General features: G+C 39.4%; 3 protein-coding genes across 3 annotated transcripts; all 3 read left to right on the top strand.

Annotated features, from left to right (window-relative positions):
• Positions 1-6,446: 6,446 nt before the first annotated feature.
• Positions 6,447-7,500, top strand: si:ch211-121a2.4 (transmembrane protein 205). The gene is made up of 3 exons (XM_036554105.1): positions 6,447-6,544; positions 6,756-6,919; positions 7,144-7,500. Exons 1-3 carry the CDS (start codon positions 6,469-6,471, stop codon positions 7,444-7,446), a joined length of 543 nt encoding a protein of 180 aa, XP_036409998.1. The 5' UTR covers positions 6,447-6,468; the 3' UTR covers positions 7,447-7,500.
• Positions 7,501-11,131: 3,631 nt separating this feature from the next.
• pars2 (prolyl-tRNA synthetase 2, mitochondrial) lies at positions 11,132-14,204 on the top strand. The gene is made up of 3 exons (XM_036522404.1): positions 11,132-11,291; positions 12,008-12,602; positions 13,247-14,204. Exons 2-3 carry the CDS (start codon positions 12,027-12,029, stop codon positions 14,126-14,128), a joined length of 1,458 nt encoding a protein of 485 aa, XP_036378297.1. The 5' UTR covers positions 11,132-11,291; positions 12,008-12,026; the 3' UTR covers positions 14,129-14,204.
• A 1,214-nt stretch (positions 14,205-15,418) lies between these two features.
• ttc4 (tetratricopeptide repeat domain 4) lies at positions 15,419-20,384 on the top strand. Its single transcript, XM_036522285.1, has 10 exons — positions 15,419-15,647; positions 15,998-16,115; positions 16,474-16,635; positions 16,818-16,895; positions 17,057-17,181; positions 17,428-17,514; positions 18,035-18,285; positions 19,009-19,093; positions 19,480-19,562; positions 19,731-20,384. The coding sequence occupies exons 1-10, from the start codon at positions 15,537-15,539 to the stop codon at positions 19,837-19,839; spliced, it is 1,209 nt and encodes a 402-aa protein (XP_036378178.1). The 5' UTR covers positions 15,419-15,536; the 3' UTR covers positions 19,840-20,384.
• The last annotated feature ends 105 nt before the right edge of the window (positions 20,385-20,489 follow it).

Genomic DNA, 20,489 nt, shown 5'->3' with positions numbered 1-20,489 from the left:
TATTCAGTTTGTCAAGTGAAAGGGATGTCAAGTGGTGAAAATGCTTTATGGACTGTTGATGTTTGTACTACTGTAACTATACTACTATTGTACTATTATTAAAAAATACAAAGAAATACTGTTCAGGGTTTTAGGGTTTAAGTACCATGTGATGCACCATGTTCTCACCAAGAGAGGAAAAGGCTTCTGTTTTGTAGCTTGAATTGTGGTTTATTTAATTTAATTCTACACAGTAAATATGCATAGCAATACTTGAATACTAATGGAAAAAAAGCATACCGTTGTCCAAAGTTCCAGTCTGCCTTATTCTGACATTTCCTGTAAACAATGTCTCTTTTGTTGGTAATGTAGGAGGACAAAATGTTTGTAATCTGACTAAATAGATGTTTAGTGACCTGCCCTAGATTAATTGGTTTCTCTGTAAATTCCCATATAATTTGTGTTAATATTTCTCACATTTTTTTCTTTTTTTCTGCACAGATACATCATTTTTATATACTCTTAATCCTTGTTTAGATTTCACAGAAAACATTACACCAGTACTTCACATTGTAATGAAGTACGTTAGTACGTGAACTTATGAGGAGGGATTGATTTCAGGGCTGTCTGAGAATCCTCTAGAGAAAAAAAAGGAAAATATGTAGTTTGGGGTTAACACTGAAAGAACTCATTAGGTACCAGGGCAGTAGACCATTCTTATTAAATACTATTAACAGATGAATATTTTTGAGAGATCAGGTTGGTAATTGAATAATTTTCTATTGTTGTTTTATTAGTTTCCATTGATATGAATAATTGGGAATGTGACCTGTTGAGACACTTTGAGTAATAATCCGTCAGCAACCAAACAAGCAAGATTTATTTGTGACTTTCTTGAAGTCTTGATTGTACTTTATCCAGAGTTTTGGTTTGGTGTCTACTATTATGGTCAGCTGAAACAATTATTTGTGTGGCTCATATATTTTGAAGGAAAATTATGTACTCAGTGTTATTGTTCAGACTGACAAACTTTTACTCCCAAAATTCCATTCCTTTGTGCTCCCCCTAGTGACTGCTGTGACTGTTCATTCTTTGTAAGAATTGTAAGAAGTGCAATACACAATGAACTAATTCAGTGCCTAAAATGGTACACAGCTGAGAGTGACGTATGATGTAGAAACAGGCTGAAATGACGTCAGACTTTTCAAGTATATCATCTGATGCTTGGGAAAAGCATATATATTGGTAGAATACCTTGTAAGGTTTATGCCGAAGATGTTTTATATTTTTTCATGAAATGATCCCTGTGTCCTATGGAGTCATTCTCTGTTCATTTGTGAGGAAAATGGTGGGAATTTACTGTGAAAATACAGTGTAAGTGAAAGTCAGTTGTCAGGTCTGTATTTATTGCTTTTGTTATGCATGAAGGAATAAATTTCAACTTTCAAAATAAGTAGGACCTCTTTTTTAGTATGTGAAATAACATCTTGTAAGTAAATCAATTCCACTTTTAAGTGTACGCTGTGGTTTATGAATGCCATTCATTTACATTTACATTTACATTTATTTATTTAGCAGACGCTTTTATCCAAAGCGACTTACAAAAGTGCATACAGTAGGTACAGCGACAGTACGGGGACAGGATGTGTACAGTTCCACAATGAGACAGTTCTCAGCTGAGAGCAAGGTCTGTTTGAGGACGCAGTACTATCAGATTTTTACAATTACAGCCTAAAGGGCAACTAGTACGATATACTTTCGAACGGCAAACTTCAACAACTTCAAAACGGCACAATGAGCGTCAGGGTTAAGGCGGCAACAAGAGACAAAATTTAAAAGCACAATTTAAAAAGCACAGCAATTTTTGAAAAGCACAGCAATTTACAGCACTGATGGGCGGGGGGGGGGGGGCAGCAATTGTGTGCTGGGTCAGTCCAGGAAGAGTCTGAAGAGGTGCGTCTTCAGGCCCCGTCTGAAGGACTGGGGTGAAGGAGCTGTCCATTTGTGAACTACAATGAGTTTAAAACAAAAGATTTGGTAAAACTGTATGTGCTTTAAAGAATCTCAGTCCCAGTTTATTGTTGCTTCAGACCATTCCTTTTTTTTTGGACAGAGATAAGCTCTCGGAGCATCACGTCGCTTCAGACTCTTTTCTGATACTACCTCTGATCTCAGTTGATGGGTGTGACTGGAGGCATTTGTCTATTGGAATGTTAATTGGTTGCAATCACCTTGCAAAACAAACTTCCTTACAGAAAAGCAACTCATGCAGGTTATCCCATCAATAGACAGTCGTCACTGTCTCAGCTTTGACAAGGCCCTGGAGACTGTAGATGATTTACTGAACAAAAATAATTCAATATATTTACATATAGGTATCTTACAGCCTAACTCCCCCTGATTTTATGACTTTCCATCTGTGCTATTTGCACAATTTATTTTTGCTTTTGCACTTATTTTGTGCATTGTAAATATCTGAGTTTTTGTTTTCCATAATTTTAATGCTATTACTTCAGTTGCTTCGTTGAAGCCATTTTCTTGGATCAGACAATAGAAGGTGTTAGTATTACAAGTGGAACTTGCCTGTCTGTAGACTGTGGAGGTATCTCTGGACGTGTGAGTTGGAAAAAAAAAGAAAGTGGGCAATGTTGTTTTTTTGTCAAATGTAGCCACCATGCATTGGAAGCACAATCTACAAGCAATGCAACAGTTTCCCTCTCCTGGATGTTCCCTGTACTGTCCAGTATGCCTCCACCAGTGTTCTGAGAATATGTGTGGAAGCTGCTATACTCACATAATTGTGGTTGCCGTTCTTCAGTCTCTGTCCTCTCACTAAAATGAGGGTCAGAGGACAGGAAGGGTGGTGGGTTCCAATTCGCTACTCCAAATAAAAAAAAAAAACACCATGGACCAGGCAGGGCCAGGAATGTCTGTGTACAGAATTTGAGAGGGGATAAACACATTGAATAACACAAGCAAAAAGGACACAATAAAGTTCAGGTGTGTCACCTAATCATTAAGGCTCTCAACGCAGTCACCATATTGGTATAACACAGGGAGGATAACCAGTCTCTTAGAGAAATTTCTGTCTTCCACTCAAAAGTAAACTGTTTCTGTGTCAAGTGGTGCCCAAAACATGTTTTTTTTTTTAGATTAGTGTATCTGCAAGGAGAAGTCTCTTTATAAACAATATCTTTCATTCTTGTACTTCATAAAAACTTTTTTGTAATGAAGAATTACTGGAATAGAGTGTTTGGTGTAAGTATTATAAAACATATTGTTAGTGAGAGGATGGCTTGTATTGATTAGGTGACTCGGTGACTATAATGAAGAATATTATGAAGATGTTTTTGTCATCAACGGTGGTGATTTCCTGAATTGAAGTGCAGCACTTGACCTCTGCATTCCGTTACGTGTTACCTCCAATGGGCAATCAAATCACAACTAGTTTAACTAATAATGTAATTAAGTCATTCATATTGAAGGAAAGGCCTCCTATATTTGGTCTTATATTATACAAATGAATTTGAAAGTTTCAAACTGTTCTACATCTTTAATGCCAGTTGCACTGACTTAATAACGGTCAAACGCAATGTAGCTATGGAATGCAGAACACAATATGGAATTTGATTCGATCTGTGGCTAATTTGTGTACCTTAGCTTTTTAGTCACAGCACTCAAACTATTCATACAACTGTTACATGAGGATCATGTCACAAATGCTAGTTTAAATTGTATGCAGTTGTGTGTTCTTGACTATTTTAATACTGTTTTTAGTTGATTTCCATAACTTGTTGAAAATATAGGTTTTACAGTTACAGTCAACTCCATGACAATAAGTAGGCATATGGGTAGATTGTCACAGCAGTTCTCCTGGAAACTCACATCATTTTTTGACAAATGTAGAAAATGGTCAAAAAATTAAATACTGAAAAACTAGCATTTGTGACAGGATCCCTTTGTGCGCTAGGTGTTTGAATACTCTGAGAGATGTGATGGAAATTTGGCTATAAAGAAGTTATACAAGGTGTAGAGTGGAATGGAAATGACAAATGAAAAATGACTACTTTCAAGCAACTAAATCACATTTGTGTATTTCTGTCAGGGTTCTTCTTCTTCTTCTTCTTCTTCCTCCCGGAATGACCAACAAGCATCCTCATCATATCCTCTCAGGGTTCCCAGCTGCTGCATCCCAGGACAACCACCGGAGGGCTTCACTTTATAACCTGTCTCATTTAGTTAATGTGTTACACCTGTGCTGATAATTTATTGTTGTCAGGTTTTCTGTTATTTAAACCCTGCCCCTTTCCCTACCTTGTTGCTCAATCTAGAGTTGCTATGCCTTTCTATGCACTACTGCCTGGGTTTTTTTGTTTGTTTTTTTGCTTCTGGAGCTGTCAATAAAAGAAAATTTTATTTTTCTTGGAATCAACCTTTGTGTCTGAGTCACACATGTTTGGATTCACCCTGCTCCTCTAACAGTTTCATATTAATGTTAATAACTACCATTATGTTTCTGCTATAAAAAAAAAAAAAAAAAGATTTCAGATGAAGCTGTTCTGAAGGCTCCTTATTTGTTCATAAATATTCATCTGCTGTTAGGTATTTCTATTATTTTGTCAGCTGTAATTGTATTTAAATCAGCCACAGACAGGTAAATGAATCTGGTACGCCTATCATAAATAAGCTGGTTAATAGAAGACTCCAGGGCACAGTACCAGAGTATTAATTGATTGTGTGTATGCTCTCGTGTCAATTGCTGGAATAATAAAAACCATACTTGTTACACGGTGGAAAGGTAACATTGCTGTATTGATCAGAATTGTACGGGCTGTTTTAGAGGCTGCTGACATTTCTGTACTAAAGGACTACTATGCAAAAAGGATAATGTTTGCCAGAATTCAATGGAACTTAAGAGTAATTCCGAAAATTTTTAGCTGACTTTTGCCTCATGTGCCAACATTGGGAAGACTAATGTCAATGAGCTGTTGCAATTGCGAACATACAGCTACTTAAAAAAAAATGTATTTCAGCTAACACAAATAAACAGACCTACAACTTTTAAAGGTTATCTCAGCATCGCAGATAATAATTTGTTGCTATGATATGTGAAAATATTTTATTAAACACTAATGACGTATTTTTTTAATACGCTAAAAAAAGAACAAAAACGGTTGTGATACATTCGCCTTTGTGTCTTGCCCTTAATGACATTCTATAATTTGAACATTATTGGAAGTTTCGTTGAAGAGCTATTTAAGTTTAAAAACCGGGTGTCTTGCGAATGTCGAAATTGAAACTAAATTTACCGTAGTAGGAGGACACTTGAGCGTGTAGTACCTAGTTGAAGCGAAAGACGCCGGACAGGTAGGCTAACTTGTTGATTTCATTAAAGTATGTATCTCCAGTAAACCTGCAAACTACATCGGAACCGGTATAAACTTTCCGTTATAAACGCATAGCAGCTTCTTGCAACTGTATTTTTAAAAACAGCTGTGTAACGTTTCTAGCTTGCTAGCTACCTAACAGTTAACTGTCGTACCAACGCACAGCCAAAACGTCGTGAGTTTCAGTACATAACTTATCAATAGTAATGCGCTAGCTAAAAAGCTAGGTAGGTAGTTGACCAAACCCTGAATTATGTCTGTGTCGCAATTAATACATCGGGTGGCTGTAGAAAATACATGTATTTAAGATGGATAGCTAGCCTAGCTGCCTACAATCAAAGTGACGTAAACGGTAACGTTGGAGCCACCTATGTATATTGCTAACATTAGAAAGCGAGCCCACCTAAGACTATCACGTTAATGTACAACTTTATAGCTGTCACGTTGAACAACTTTGGGACGTTCAATGCAGGATGAAGTTTGCACAGAGCCTTATGACAGTTGTTCACAGGCTAACGGTGCAGTGTTATAACTTCAGGTGTTTTTTATTTTGACTAGCTGTAACAGGTCAAGGAGAAATGATGCCCTTTTCAACTATCCGTTAACTTTTAGCATCGCTTTAAGATCAGTAGTGAAATAAATTATCCTAGAGTTAATCTGTGAAATTGATTATAGTAGAGACTGCGATATATTTGAATGGTCGGAGTTTGGGATTTCCATCCAACAACTGAAAAACATTGTGGCCCAGTGTGAAACTATAGAGTAGATTAAACAAGCGACACCTGCAAATCCAGTTCTGTAATGGAGGAACTATTTTTTGTTGATTGGAAGTAACAACAGTATGATGAAGTGAGCCAAATTGTGAGAACCATGTGTTGACTCGCAGGAGTTAACGACTTACTGCATTTTTGTTTAGGTTGCCTTGTGTTGTGTACGTGCTGTTGTCCATTGTGTAGTGAATAGAAAACACCAGTATGACCCCTTGTGTTGCCCGGTACACAGGAAGTTCCTTGGGCATAACGGTAACAGCAGGGCTGTGTCAGAGAAGGTTGAGAGTGTGTCACTGCAAGGGGTCTAGATGGCTGACCTGGGTGCAGCCACCATGATAGCCAAGTTGCTACACGTGTTCTGCCTCTCCACCTACTGGGGCATGCAGATCTGGGTCACCTTTTTTTCAGGTAAGTGCTTACACTTATACCTTTCAACCAGAAAAAGTGAGTTAATTTAAGTATTAATCATTGAAACATTGGAGTCTCAGTTTTATTTACTGATGAATTTACTGATGTTGAATATAAAGGACAAGCTGTTTTACTTGAATGCTTCTTCTGATAAGCAAATTCCTACTGATAAGTTTTTTTTTTTTTTTTTTTTTTATTTTTTTTTACGTAGCATTTGTGCTGGCCAACAATCTGAACAGACACACGTTTGGGTTTGTCCAGAGTCGACTGTTGCCTGTCTACCATCACGTTGGCTCTGCTTGTGCCTTCTTTAATCTCCTTATCTTTGCAATGTACCATCCCAGGGACCAGATGAAAGAAAATGAGGTCTTCCAGGTATAGTAATCAAGGCATTTTTTCAGCCATTTCCCTAGGATCTCTGTGAGGGCTATCCCTGGCAGTCCAGAAAGTGGTTCTTCCAGTGCTGAAGTGTTATTCTAATGCATACGGGGACAGGGCTCATTTTGCAAATTGTGGCTTAAGTGTGCTTGCTCAGTGTATTCGTCTTTTATATAAAACCACAGAATGTTTCTCTCCTCTCCCTCTTTTCCAAATCCCAGGTCTTAATTTTCTTTGTGTGTGTGACAATAGCCGCCCTGAATGCACAGTGCTTCGGTGCGATGACTTCAGAAATCATGGCCGACATGCACTTCATTGAACAAAACTGTGGACTAGGCCAGGACATTTGGCTGTCATCCAGCTCTGAGGCCTATGTGAAGTTGTGCCAGTCTGATGCAAACTACAAGAGGCTGAACAGCCAGATATGGTTCTACCACTCCCTCTCCTCCCTGTGCAACCTCTGCTGCATCTTTTGTAATGGCTATAGCCTCTACTACTTGGCAGAGAACCTCACTAATCTGTAAGTTCAGCAAGACTGGTCCCACATTCTTTTTCCACTTACTTGTATCTGCCCTATATTGCCCTGTATTGACCTTACTTGTATCAAGAATAATCCATGAATGTTAACAAAGCAAATTGGTTTTACTAATGCTTGAAAAGTATTGGAGGAGATTTCCTTGTCCTCTACTGGATACTTGCACTGTGTACTGTATGCTATCAGATGATTGGAGTGTTTTATACTTTGTTCCTAAAACAGTGCAATATTTATTTATTTATTTATGAAATAAACTATAATTATAGTTCTTGGTATACTTATATTTCATTGAAAACATTATTCAGTATAATTATAGTTCTTGGTAATAATTATATTGTATTGAAAACATTATTCAGTATGTACAGTAAAACATATTAGCAAATTATTCAGTGACTCAAATTCAAATGATTAGACACAACATTGTCCTGACTAGTTCTGGAGAGAATATGAAGCAGGGGAAAAGAATTGGGTTTGCATGGAAACTCATTAGTTGAACACTTAACAAGTGGTAGCAGGTGACTTTGTCAGCGAAACATGTTGAACATTATCCAGACTGTTAAATGTTATGTCACATGGGGACATTGTTTTATTAGAACTCTAAATTAACTATGTCTCCTCAGCATTCAGAAGAACTCAAGAAAGGATAATGATTTAATAAGTTCCATCTCAAGGTCTTTTTGAATGCAAAATTAAAAAAAAAAAAAAAAAAACAAAACACTGAAATAAAGTGACTATAGCACTCCCTTCTCTTTAGTGGGTTTGTCCATATATGTTTGTATAATGGTTTTTGTCATTTGTAATTGGAGAAGCCCATCCTCTGGACGTTGTAAATATAGCAACAATAAGTAAAATGGGTATTTCCTATTGCCCTTCTACCATACATATTACACAGTGTTACCCATTTTGTGTAATCATTTATACAACTGGCTATTCATTGGAGTAATTTAAGACTCAGGGATACAATGGCATTTAGGATTAAAAAGATAGCAACTTTTAAGTCAGGAGTAATGTGCATTGCCCCACTCTTCTATTATTGGCTGTGGTGGAGTTCCACAGAGGCCTGACCTCTCACCTGGAATGACTGCACCATTGCCCAGGCACTTTAGCAGTCTGGTGAGCATGCCAGAGTTGATTGTCAATTTCTACAGTAGTCCTGTTGTAAGGCAAGGGTAGGCTTTTGCCCATGTGCCTTCTCTACACAGGAGTATTATAAGGGTAACTGTAAGTGCAGCTGTATAATGCATAGATTACTCCCAGATGCAAAACAGAGGTCTGATGGGTCATACTAGCTGATTTCCTCAGAAAGTTATGGCTGGATGTAACTTCACTCTTTACTCAGAATGTAGTAGCTCAGGTTTTCCTGGATGTGGTTGTTTTAAGCAGAGGAGCCCTCAAAACCAGTTCATCTGTCCTCATTCTCACACTGCTGTGTGTGGGGGGTGCAGTCAGCTGCCATTAGCCTTTGAGCCCTGCCCTCCTTCACTGTGTGCATACCTAGCCAGTAACAAATACGAAATGGAACAAAAAGACTACACAATGACCATTAGATTATCAGTACAGTAAAAGGCTGTATTTTTCTTTTTTTAAGCAGGTTTCATAAAGATTGCAGTTCAGTGCATGTATTTTAACCATGCACTGCATTGTTCTGTTGACATTGGCTGCTGTGGAAGGCTTGTGACAAAGAGTTGCATGTTGAGAAATACCTTTGTAGCCAGCTTACTCGATGAGAGAACCTTGTATATTTCATTTAACTCTTATCATATGTGCATTAGAAGAAGGTGATAATCTGCTTGAAAGAAGCATACGTTTACATGTCACAAGGTGTTGTAAACTTATGAAAGAATGCAGAATAGAGGTTCTGTTCTTATCACTTATAGACAGCTCAGAATGGGTGTCAGTGGATGTGGACTTTGGATATTTTATTTTTGAAAATTATTCAGGGTTGTGTTATTTTTTCTTTCTTGTATTAACATTGCACCTGAAGTGATTGGTTTGAGACTGCCCTGCCCTACTGTGGAATGTGACAGAAAGGCTCAGGGTTGCTACTTTTTCTGTTGGCTCTACCAGCCTTGATGTATAAAAACTGTATGTGTACTTGTTATGATTGTGTGGAAATACCTTTATCTTAAGCAAGGTTACACAAACCCCCAAAATAAGGGCAGTAATGAAGTTTCTAATTATCAGGTTTGTTGTTATTGAGAGGGATGAAGGACTTTGGTAGAGGTATTAAGAGATCACATTGGTTTGCAAAGGTCATATGTGTGTCAGTATAGTCAGATGGCAGCTTATTGAAACATCAGCATACACTTCCAATGACTGTAAACTACACACTGTGAGTCATTGTTTTTTCAGTGTACCATTTATTTTTGCTGCCATTTACAATGGTGACTAAATGCATATTTTCTGTAATTTACTGTAATCTGTATTTTCCATTGGAATGCAATATTTGCAGGTGCATTATTTACAATTTAATAGCATAGACATGAATGTTCTTTAAACTGCTTTGTATAGTGTGCTGAATTTAAGTCATATGGTTTTGATTTTAGTGGAATTTAAGCAGCTTATTTATATTTCTCCAGGGTCAGTGGCTTTACCTTTTTATTGTCCTGGACATGAAGTTCATGAATGTTTTTCTTTTTTCTTTATGTATTTTTGTAAGAAATGTGTATATCAGATGTGTGAACTTCTGAATTTAATAAATGTTAAACTTAATATGTTTCTAAAAGAACAGGTGGAGAAAATGTAGATACTCACTGTCTACTATTGAAATGAAAACCATAGTTATTTAAGACTAAAACTGTATTGCTGTCCTCTTATTGATGGTGATTTTGTGTTACAAGTTTGTGTCAGGGCAGTTCAATTTGACTTGGGAAGCTTATGCTTTGTTCTCTGTATCAAATAAATGTACAGAAATAACCTGAACTGTCTGGCTGTATCTGTGTAATTCTTTCCTTAAAAAAAAAAAAAATTCTTGTGTGTGATTGATGATGTGTCTTTATGAAAGAGCTATACTGCCAAGAGCATTTCAGGATAATAAAATACATGGGTTGATCTGTAATTAAACCAAACTATTGTATGGAAACAAAGCAAAATGCTAGAATAACATAAGAAATGTTTAATGTTCTCATTTGCTTTTTATAATGTATAATTTGTATTATGTTGACTACACTGAAGTACAACACTACAAAACTGCTTAAAGAGGACATTAATACAATGAATGAGTAAGTAAACTGACAAATTAGAAATGGGCATGCTATTAGTCTCTCCCCCCAGCAAAATTTTCATTGCTGATTTTGATTGAATAAAAAATGAAAAACTACACATGTAATTTGGCTTCACCAAAACAAAGCAATAAATTAAAGAAGGACTGAAATGTTATATAAAAAATGTCATTTAGGTATGGCAGGCAGCTTCCAGACTCTGAACTCCTAACACATTCAAAACAGAATGAAAGCCAGACTGCAAAGCCTGCTATAAAGACTTACAAAATGCCATTAAATTGATTGTCTTCATTTACATTTTGTTTGTAAAGTGTGAGACTTTTGATGAAGCTGATTAGAGATGGTATCCTGTTCTTCTCGTCTTTAACTGTTACAACAAAGTGTAAGTTATTCGAATAGTTTGTCCCTCCTTTGTTTCCGTGGTGTCGCTGTTTGGTTTCGTACTATGTGCATGGCTGTCAGCAGAGGTTAGCCAACTATGCTAGCGTTCCCTGAGTCGTGCAGTATAACGCCAGCATTGTTTCAGCTTATTCATTGTGGTTTGATGATGCGATAGACTAACACTCCGCTTGCCAGACTCTTTTGTACCCTTTTCTTCGATACAGTTGATTAGGTAAGTAATGTTATGGTCAACTTAGCGAGTTAGCTGGCTATCTGTGAATGGGAAGTAATTGGCTAGTCTAGCGAGCTACCACGCTTTCCATCTGCTTCTCGTAGAGATAAACTTAGAGCTAGCTAGCAAGTTAGATAGTATTGCACGTATCAGACGTAGCATTTATTTTCATGGATTACTGTAGGATGTGCGGGTGTGCCATTTTTAGACAGTTCACTAGCTAACTGTAATAGCTAACTACTGTAGCTAACTATATAGCAATCTTTAATTTTCTGTACTACAGCTACAATAGCTAGCTAGATACTGACCTTGAAAGTGAAGCTGTTCGGCAGCATTCCAGTGTGCGATGAGTCAATTAATGTATGTCAGTTTCCTGCTGAGCCATTGACGAGTTGTATGATCAGGGTCTTTGTTGTGTTTATGGGATTTTTTCATAACGTCGCGATGGTTCATTTACGTCACATACTGAGGTATTTAAAATAGTGCTATGGCAAGTTATTAAAGTTGTGTGTCCTGCAGTGTGACTACAATGTTTATTGATGTCCCAAAGAGCCATAATTAGAATAATGCACCTACAACTAATAAACGCTAATGACGACTACGATAATTTGGTCAGAATTGGTCTTTTTTTTGCTACTAAAGGTATCGACGAAATATATCCTTTGATAAATTAAATATTGGTGATGCTGATATTGCTGTGTGGTTTTCCCCGGTAGTGTTAATGTACTTAAGCCTATGATGGACGCTGTGCTGTGGCAATGTTGGCGAAGGCTGCTACCCTGTCAGCCAAGGGTTCTGACACAACCTAAAAGGGTTCTCTCCGGCTTCACTGGGCAAACACTGAGGGTCGGCACTGCCCGTTCCAATCACACACCTCCACTGCTGGTGTCACGGCTCTTCCAGCCTTCCAACCTGCGTGAGATGAAAGAGCCAGGGCCGGAGGGCCAGGCAGGAGAGATGACCTGCCGGAGCCAGAAACTGATGATGAAGGGTGGTCTCATCTACCCCTCCAATCCGGGCTGTTACTACTACCTCCCAGCCATGGTGCGTTCCATGGAGAAGCTGGTGCGACTCATTGATCAGGAGATGCAAGGCATTGGAGGGCAGAAACTGGACATGCCCAGTCTGTGCTCTGCAGAGCTCTGGCAACGTAGTGAGCGCTGGGACCTCATGGGAAAGGAACTGTTCCGGCTGAGGGACCGTCACGGGGCAGAGTATTGCCTGGGGCCCACACATGAAGAAGCAGTCACTGAGCTGCTGGCCTCACAAGGCAACCTGTCTTACAGACAGCTCCCCCTGCTGCTCTACCAGGTACTATGCAGACAATAGCAACACTAAATAATGTGACTAGTTGTTATTTGTGAAATTCCTTGTCTATAGATTTTTTTTATTTGATGTGAGCTGCATCACAACTTTAGTGTTATGACTGGATAAATTTCACAGGATAAAGGTACAAAATAAAAAATTACATTATTGGGGCGGCAGTGTAGCATAGTGGTTAAGGAGCAGGACTCGTAGGACTCGTAACCGAAAGGTTGCCGGTTCGATCCCCGCTGGGGCACTGCTGCTGTACCCTTGGGTAAGGTACTTAACCCACAATTGCCTCAGTAAATATCCAGCTGTATAAATGGATAACATTGTAAAGAACTGTAACCTATGTAAGTCGCTTTGGATAAAAGCGTCTGCTAAATGAATTAATGTAATATTTAACATTTAGACTTTTTTTCACATTACCCATTTATACAGCTGCATATTTACTGAGAAAATTCTGGGTTAAGTACCTTGCCCAAGGGTACAACAGCAGTGCCCCAGCAAGGAATCGAACCGGAAACCTCGCGTTTAGGAGTCCTGCTCTGTACCCCTATGCTATACCGGCATTCTTCTAGTTTTCCTGAATAGTGTTCTGATGCCAAGACCATTTGGTTAACTGAATGTGACCTTTCTTGGTGCTGTAGGTAACGCGGAAGTTTCGGGATGAGCCCAAGCCAAGATTTGGACTGCTGCGGGGCCGGGAGTTCTACATGAAGGACATGTACTCCTTTGACATTAGTGAAGAGGCTGCCCTTATCACCTACCAGGCCGTGTGCCAGGCCTACAATCGTCTGTTTTCCCGTCTGGGACTGCACTGTGTCCAGGTGCAGGCTGACACTGGGAACATTGGGGGTAGACTGTCCCATGAGTTCCAGCTGCTGGCAGACATTGGCGAGGATAGGTTGATGGTCTGTGGGAATTGCGCTTTCTCTGCCAATGCAGAAACTATAGAACCAGGTCAGACGGATTGTCCACAGTGCAGCAGGGGAACACTGACAGAGTCAAAGGGTATTGAGGTGGGGCACACATTCTACCTTGGCACTAAGTACTCACACATATTCAATGCTACGTACAACAATTCCCAGAACAAGCCTGTGGTTGCAGAGATGGGTTGCTTTGGTCTGGGAGTCACGCGTATCTTGGCTGCAGCCATTGAGGTACTCTCCTCTGAAGATGCCATCCGCTGGCCAAGCCTGCTGGCACCCTACCAGGTCTGTGTCCTGCCTCCCAAGAGTGGCAGCAAAACAGCAGAGTTAGCTGGTGTAGCAGAAGAGCTCTGCCATAGCCTGGGGGAGTCGCTACAAAATCTCAAAGGGGAAGTAGTCCTGGATGACCGCACACAACTGACCATTGGAAAGCGTTTGAAGGATGCCATCCGTTTAGGATACCCGTATGTGATTGTGGTTGGGAAGAGTGCAGCTGATGAGCAGCCACAGTTTGAGGTGCTCTGCCAGCAAAGTGGAGAGACAGTGTTTCTCAGCAGGGAGGGGCTGATGGACCTCTTGGGAAATGCAGAGACAGTCTAAACTGAAATTCTGTACTCTCCTCAAACATTTTAGAGTCTGTGGGACTCCTGGACAAAGGTTGTCAATAACTTGAAAATAAAAGACTGCATACTCAAAACTGATTGAATGCCTTTGATCTTCATTAAAATAAACAGGACTCTGAATTAATGATGAAGTTAGTGGAGTAAAATGTATGCACAGTAATATCTAGACAGTCTTTCCACTTCTGTGTTTTTGAGGGAAATATTGATGTTGTCACCTTGAGGAGTCGTGTTCAGGGTGACTGACTAAAAGTAGACATAAAAGACCATGATGATAAGATGCCATCTAGAGCCAAAATTACTTACCCCAGTTCTAGAATGCACAACCTTTTATGTTGCATTTCATAAATATACAATTTAAGTCAAGTTGAGTTCTTATGGAAATGGCTTTTTCTTAGCAAATAATCCCTCTTGTATGAATTGCATTCATTAATCTCCATTTGTGTAACGTATTCCAAATCTCTGATTGTTTCTTGTGTTTGAAGGTTTTGCTGGTTCAGTTCCTTGCCAGAGCATACAGTTAGAGGCTTCACTTTTGGTAGAATTTCAGGACTTACAATTCAGCACTGAAAGAGAAAATTTCTATTTACCAGTGAGTTTTGAATCCACAATGTGAAACACAGACCCTTTCTGTAACCCCAGAAGTCTGGCCAGGACATTTTTCAAAATGGGAAAATGTTGGAGGTCATTCCATTCTAAATATGAGTTTGAAAAAGAGAATTAAAAACTAAAATGAATTAAAAAATGCCCATTGATAATATTCTGAAACACCCACCCCTATGAAAAAAATAAAACTGCACTGCACTATAGAGGATATGGATATATTTCAGTTCAGCCATAGTAATGTAAACATTTAATAGGACAGAACACAAATTAACAGTTGTGACCACAAATTAAATAGTTGTTGGCCGACACAGAAACATAGCAGAACTGTCTTGAACATAGCTAATGTTTCCCATCCGATGTAGTTCGCTGATGCACTGTCGAAAGCACGTTGTTGTATGTAATCTGCCCGATGTGTGACTTTAGAACCATATCAGCATTCCCAATGTCATTGGTCAATTTGTGGTAACATCTGTGTTACCATTGGTGCCTGTCACAGAGGCGGAATAAAAATAGAAAAATGAACCAGAAGCCCCGCCTTCTCACAGTAAGGCCAATGAAAACAAAGAAATGGCAGGTTAACGACCAACCAAAACCTACTGTGTAAGTGGTTCTATAATATAACATTCAGGTCTGGATCGCTGGCTCACGGTGGAAATAATTCGTGACTGTAGATTGGTGTTATACAAGCGAAAATTCGTGATTTTTGTGAAATCCCAGGAAACCGAGACAGGGTTAAACCCAGGGTTAATCTTAAAAGTGTAGTCTGTACTGAAGTTAATAAAATGAGTTCACATACACAAGACAACGAGAGCGATGATGGGATGGACGAGTTTATGGACAAATTTGCCACACAAAAATACAAAGGCGCTTTCAACGAGGACAAATGGGAGGAGGTAGGGATCATCGTTTTTCACAAATATCCCTGCATTAGCAATGTACCGATAGGTAGGTTCGTCTGTGGAAATTAAGACTTCGTACTGTCAGTGCTTTAACACGCGTTCCTAGCAAGGTAGTACGTATTTGCGAGCTACCGAGGCAGTCGCCAAAGTGAACTTCTGATTTATGTAAAGTTAGTCCCCCATACCCCCCGTAATTTACGCCCATGGTCTGCAATGTACTTTATCGGCGTGGTCAGAATGAACCTCTAGCGATTTTGCCAGTGTCATTACCCCTATTTCTCGTCTTGGTTTGGAAAAAAAAATCTAAGTTTCATGCCTTTATTACCCTGCTTCCCCCTGCGTAGGAGTTTGACAAGATTCCCATGTTCATGAAGAAGGCCCCCGAGGAGATCGACCCCAAAACACACCCAGAGCTGGCCTGTCTGCAGTCCATCATTCATGATGACGACAGACCACCAGAGGGTAGTTTGCTTATGTTAACTGTCTAATCCCTCTTTCGATCTACTGCTGGAAATAATCTGTTATTTAGTCACAATACTGATGCTTTGCAGTAGGGTTTTCATATATTATTTTTGTAAGAATTTAGCACAGGCTGGTTTTGAGTTTTTATTTGCTTTAATATCTAACACTTTAACATTGATTTTACTCCCCAAAAGCTACAGTACCATACCAGCAAAAGTTTGCAACTAGTGAGCTTCTGGTCTGGATTTATCAAAGGATACAATTCATGCATTCTGCCAGGGTGGTTAATGTTTCATCAGCTATTCTTCTCAAGTTCAGATGTGGATGTAGGTGAAGAGACCTTTCTTTTTCTCCTCAGAGCAAGCCAAGAGCCTCAAAGATGAAGGGAATGAATACTTCAAGGAGAAGAACTACAAGAAGGCTATAGTGGCATACACCGAAGGATTGAAAAAGAAATGCAGTGATACAGACCTTAACGCCGTCCTGCTTACAAACAGAGCAGCCTCACACTTCTACCTTGGTACTGTGCCTTGCTCTGTGCTCTTCTATACTCTCTTGTATGGACCTAGAGAAGAAACCTCCAGTCAGTCTGTTCTGAAAGTGTATCATCAGTGTTTGTGAATGTTTCACTTGAATTGAAGTTGGTCTCAATAGGTGTGGGGTAGGCGCAGTTTCTTGAGCCATGGTGTTCTTGTTTTGTAGGTAATATGCGGTCTGCCTTGAATGATGCTGTAGCTGCCAAGAAGCTGAAACCAGACCACCTTAAGGCACTGATAAGAGGTGTGTAAATGGGAAATTTTATTAGGAGACATATGCGAATAAGTCAGCCAAATGCACAGTACTCCATTACAATACATTTAAAGCTGCCTGGCACAGAAGGTTACCACGCCATGCTGTGAAAATTGACGGACATCATCTGTTCTCAATCTGTACCTATGCAGGTGCCCAGTGTTGCATGGAACTGCGCAACTATGGCGAAGCCTTGCAGTGGTGTGAGGAGGGCCTCAGAGTCCAGGCCAAGGACAGGAAACTGCAGGAGCTGAGAGCCACAGCTGACAAGCTGAAGGTAAGAGCAAGTGGACGGTAGGGTAGCATCTCCAGCAGGGATCCACAAAGCTGCTGAGGTGCAGATGATTTGCATTTCCAGGAAGCGTCCTTCAGTGGGTGCTGTCTGTTTCATCAATATGTTGTGACAAAGCGCATCACATACTGCAAAGCTTGGACTCATTGTCATTCCTAATCACTGTGAGACATTAGTTAGTGAATGCGTAATGGACTTGGGAGAAATGACCATGGGCTTGCCTTATGTTAGAGGACGATGGAGAGAGATGCCCGGAAAGCAAAAGCAAAAGAGAAAAAGGATCGCTGTGAGAGAGAAGCTCTCCTTGGGGCCATCCGGGTGAGTATGATACTTAATTTCTGCTATGTTATGTTTGTGTGACCCAGGGACTTTGCTTATATTTTGGCTTCTCGGTTAATGATTACTACTGCGAAGTCTAGGCATCAGCCTCATTGAACAGTCCAAGACTTGCTGTGTATAACTGTTTATTACTGACCTCATTAGACAAGATATATGAAAAGCTATTATCCCAAAAGGTTAAATTTGTTCTTTGGCCCAAATATAATAGAAGAAAAAAACAAACTCCAGCAGTCAATATAGTAATATATTAATACTTAAAAAATGAAATGAATAACAAATTCCTGGCCTTTAAGATGATCAAAGGCAGTTGCAGTGGGTAGAAGTGTTTTTGTTTTTTAAAGTAAATGCCCTGACTGACAACATAAAATAAGAATCCTTAGAGGGATTATTGCACATTATCCAAAAAAGGGTGTGGCAGCAGGAAGCAAACTAGCAAAATGCTTGCTGATGGTTTTTTGCTGTATAGGACTGTGAGGGTTGACAGATGTGTGTTTTGCAGAAACGTGGCATCAAGTTGTTGAAGCCAGAGCATCCCTCTAAGCGTAGTTCAGACTGTGAGGAGGACGATGAAGGGGACTGTGGCACAGCTGCGGCTTTGGCAGGGATGGACCTAGATGGCCTGTGCTCACAAGAGGCCACTGGATCGAGAGTGTTCCTGGATGAACACGGTACTCTGCATTGGCCTGTCCTCTTCCTGTATCCTGAGCACCGGCAGACAGATTTCATCTCTGCATTTAATGAGTCTTCCAGGTATGCAGACTGGACATTGTTTTCATTGTTTTGTGGTATTTGTTATCAGCGTGGGGATTTTCTTGATGAAAAGTGTGGTATAGGGGGCTCCCAAGTGGCTCAGTGGGTAAAGCCCTGTAGCTCAGACAGCGCTAGTCCAATTCTTGGCCATGTCATTAGTCCACAGCTTTGGACATTGGCTATGTCTTGCTGCGGTAATGTGAGATGCCTCTGAGGTCTAAGTTGTTGTCAGCGAGAGATATGTTGGCGGTATTTCAGTGCATAAAGTAGCTGTTGGTCAAAGGTAAGTATATCACAGGCCTGTATGTCTCACTACAGCACTTTCTGTGATGAAATGAGGGAATTCACAATGTGGGAAGCTTAATGCTCATTTGGCAATACCAAAGATGTAAGAAAAAAAGCGTAGTGTTAAGCTTGCCACAGTTTACTTAAAATATTACCTGAATGTACTAAGATCTACTTAGATGGGTACCCTCACTCAATAATTGGTGGATAGTTTTTAAGGTAATTCACCAATTAAGACAGGTAGCATTTTTTATCAAAGCATATAAAAATATGTGCTTCTGTGCCAAAATGGCATGTTCCTGTTATGTACTCAAACTATTCACACTGAACAGTTTGTGCATTTTCAAAACTTTCAACAGAATACTGAATAGTTTTGCTGAAGATGACTGTTTCAGCAAGTCAAATCACTTTGATGCAATGGATTTTTCTCTCCCTTAGCTTCACGGATCACTTGACAGTCATGTTTGGGGAGGAACTTCCTCCCTGGGACACTGACAGAAAATATCACCCTCAGAACCTAGAGGTGAGTATCTTGTAAGGATAAGGACTTGTGTATTGAAATCATTTGAGCCTATGCTATTTACATTTTTTTCAGGTGACATGAGCACCCTCTTGTGGCTGAAGACGTAAAAACACTTCTGGCAAGACTTAACGCCCAGAATTTGCGATTTGTCATGATAATGTACATTATTATTAGAGCTGTTTTAATATGAATATTTATAGCTGTCTTTTTATTTTATCTATATTCTATTTCCTTTAAATATTATTTAATTTTTTAAAGAAGGGCAATTGCAGTTTTTCAGGAGACTATATACAAGGATTTCAGTAATTTGGCCCATGGGTTTATGTTCTGCGGGCTGTTTTGTTGTTCTGTTTTGGTTCTTAAATGCTGCTTGGTCTGCCAAACAGTTGTACTTTGAGGACTATGAGACAGAGCAGCTTCATCAAGTTGACTTTCAGACCACCCTTCTCAAAGTCTTGCAGCATGACAGGTAACCAGGACTTTTTACCTCACTTCTTTTTAATGTTGTAGTTTTTCAATGTGGCAAATATGTATACATATGAATAATAAGGAAAAGTTTCAGATAACATGCAAAGTTAAATCTTGTGTGATAACCTGAAAGTTGTGTTACTGAAACTTCTTTGCTCTCTCATTTCAGGTGTTTTGTGAAAGCAGGCACCCCTAGTTTCATTATCTTGGTCAAAGGGTCTGCATTCTGTAAGGACTTCTTGTCTGGGAAGAAGGTTCATAGACTGAAACTGAAATGAAGTCAACAACATGAGAACTACATTGACTGAAACCTGCACGGGTCATCAGTCAAACCAGCAGAGACCTACTGTTGAGGCACTCTTGACTTGTGACCCCTTTGGCTTGTTTAACAGGGGGGAGTTTGTGTACTGGAACACTTTAATGGAAATGAACTAAATTCTTTTTTTTAAATAACAGGCGTATTCAATATCAAAGAAGAGGTATTAATCACAAAAATGTATATGCACGTGTCTGTGGCAGATAAGGATATGTGCTAAGCCAAAATAATGTATTCATGCAATTTACACATGTAATGACACTTGCTGGAAACTCCACTAGCCCTGACGTAGGAGAATGCCTTCCATTAGTGAAAAGAAGTATATTAAACCCCTTGTATACTGGGCTTTTCCATTTTCATTGGAGATAGTTTATGTAACTGAATGTACATAATCAAAATCTTGTTACAGTTTTGTGGTCTTTAGGGTTCTTAGCAAAGAATATTTTGAGAAAGAAGGTAACTTGCTTTCTCCTGTAAATATCTGAGCAGAACATCAACCACTGACCTTGTCCAGTGCAGACAAAATGCAAAATTTCATCAAAAAATGAAATTTCTTTCTGGGTGCTTTGGTTGGAGTCCTCATGGAAAGGATATAAGCCACATTTGCAGCTC

This window comes from Megalops cyprinoides, chromosome 2 (assembly GCF_013368585.1).
Source record: "Megalops cyprinoides isolate fMegCyp1 chromosome 2, fMegCyp1.pri, whole genome shotgun sequence".
NCBI lineage: Eukaryota > Metazoa > Chordata > Actinopteri > Elopiformes > Megalopidae > Megalops > Megalops cyprinoides.
The sequence above is the reverse complement of the archived record's forward strand: the minus strand, read 5'-3'. Positions and strand labels throughout refer to the sequence as shown.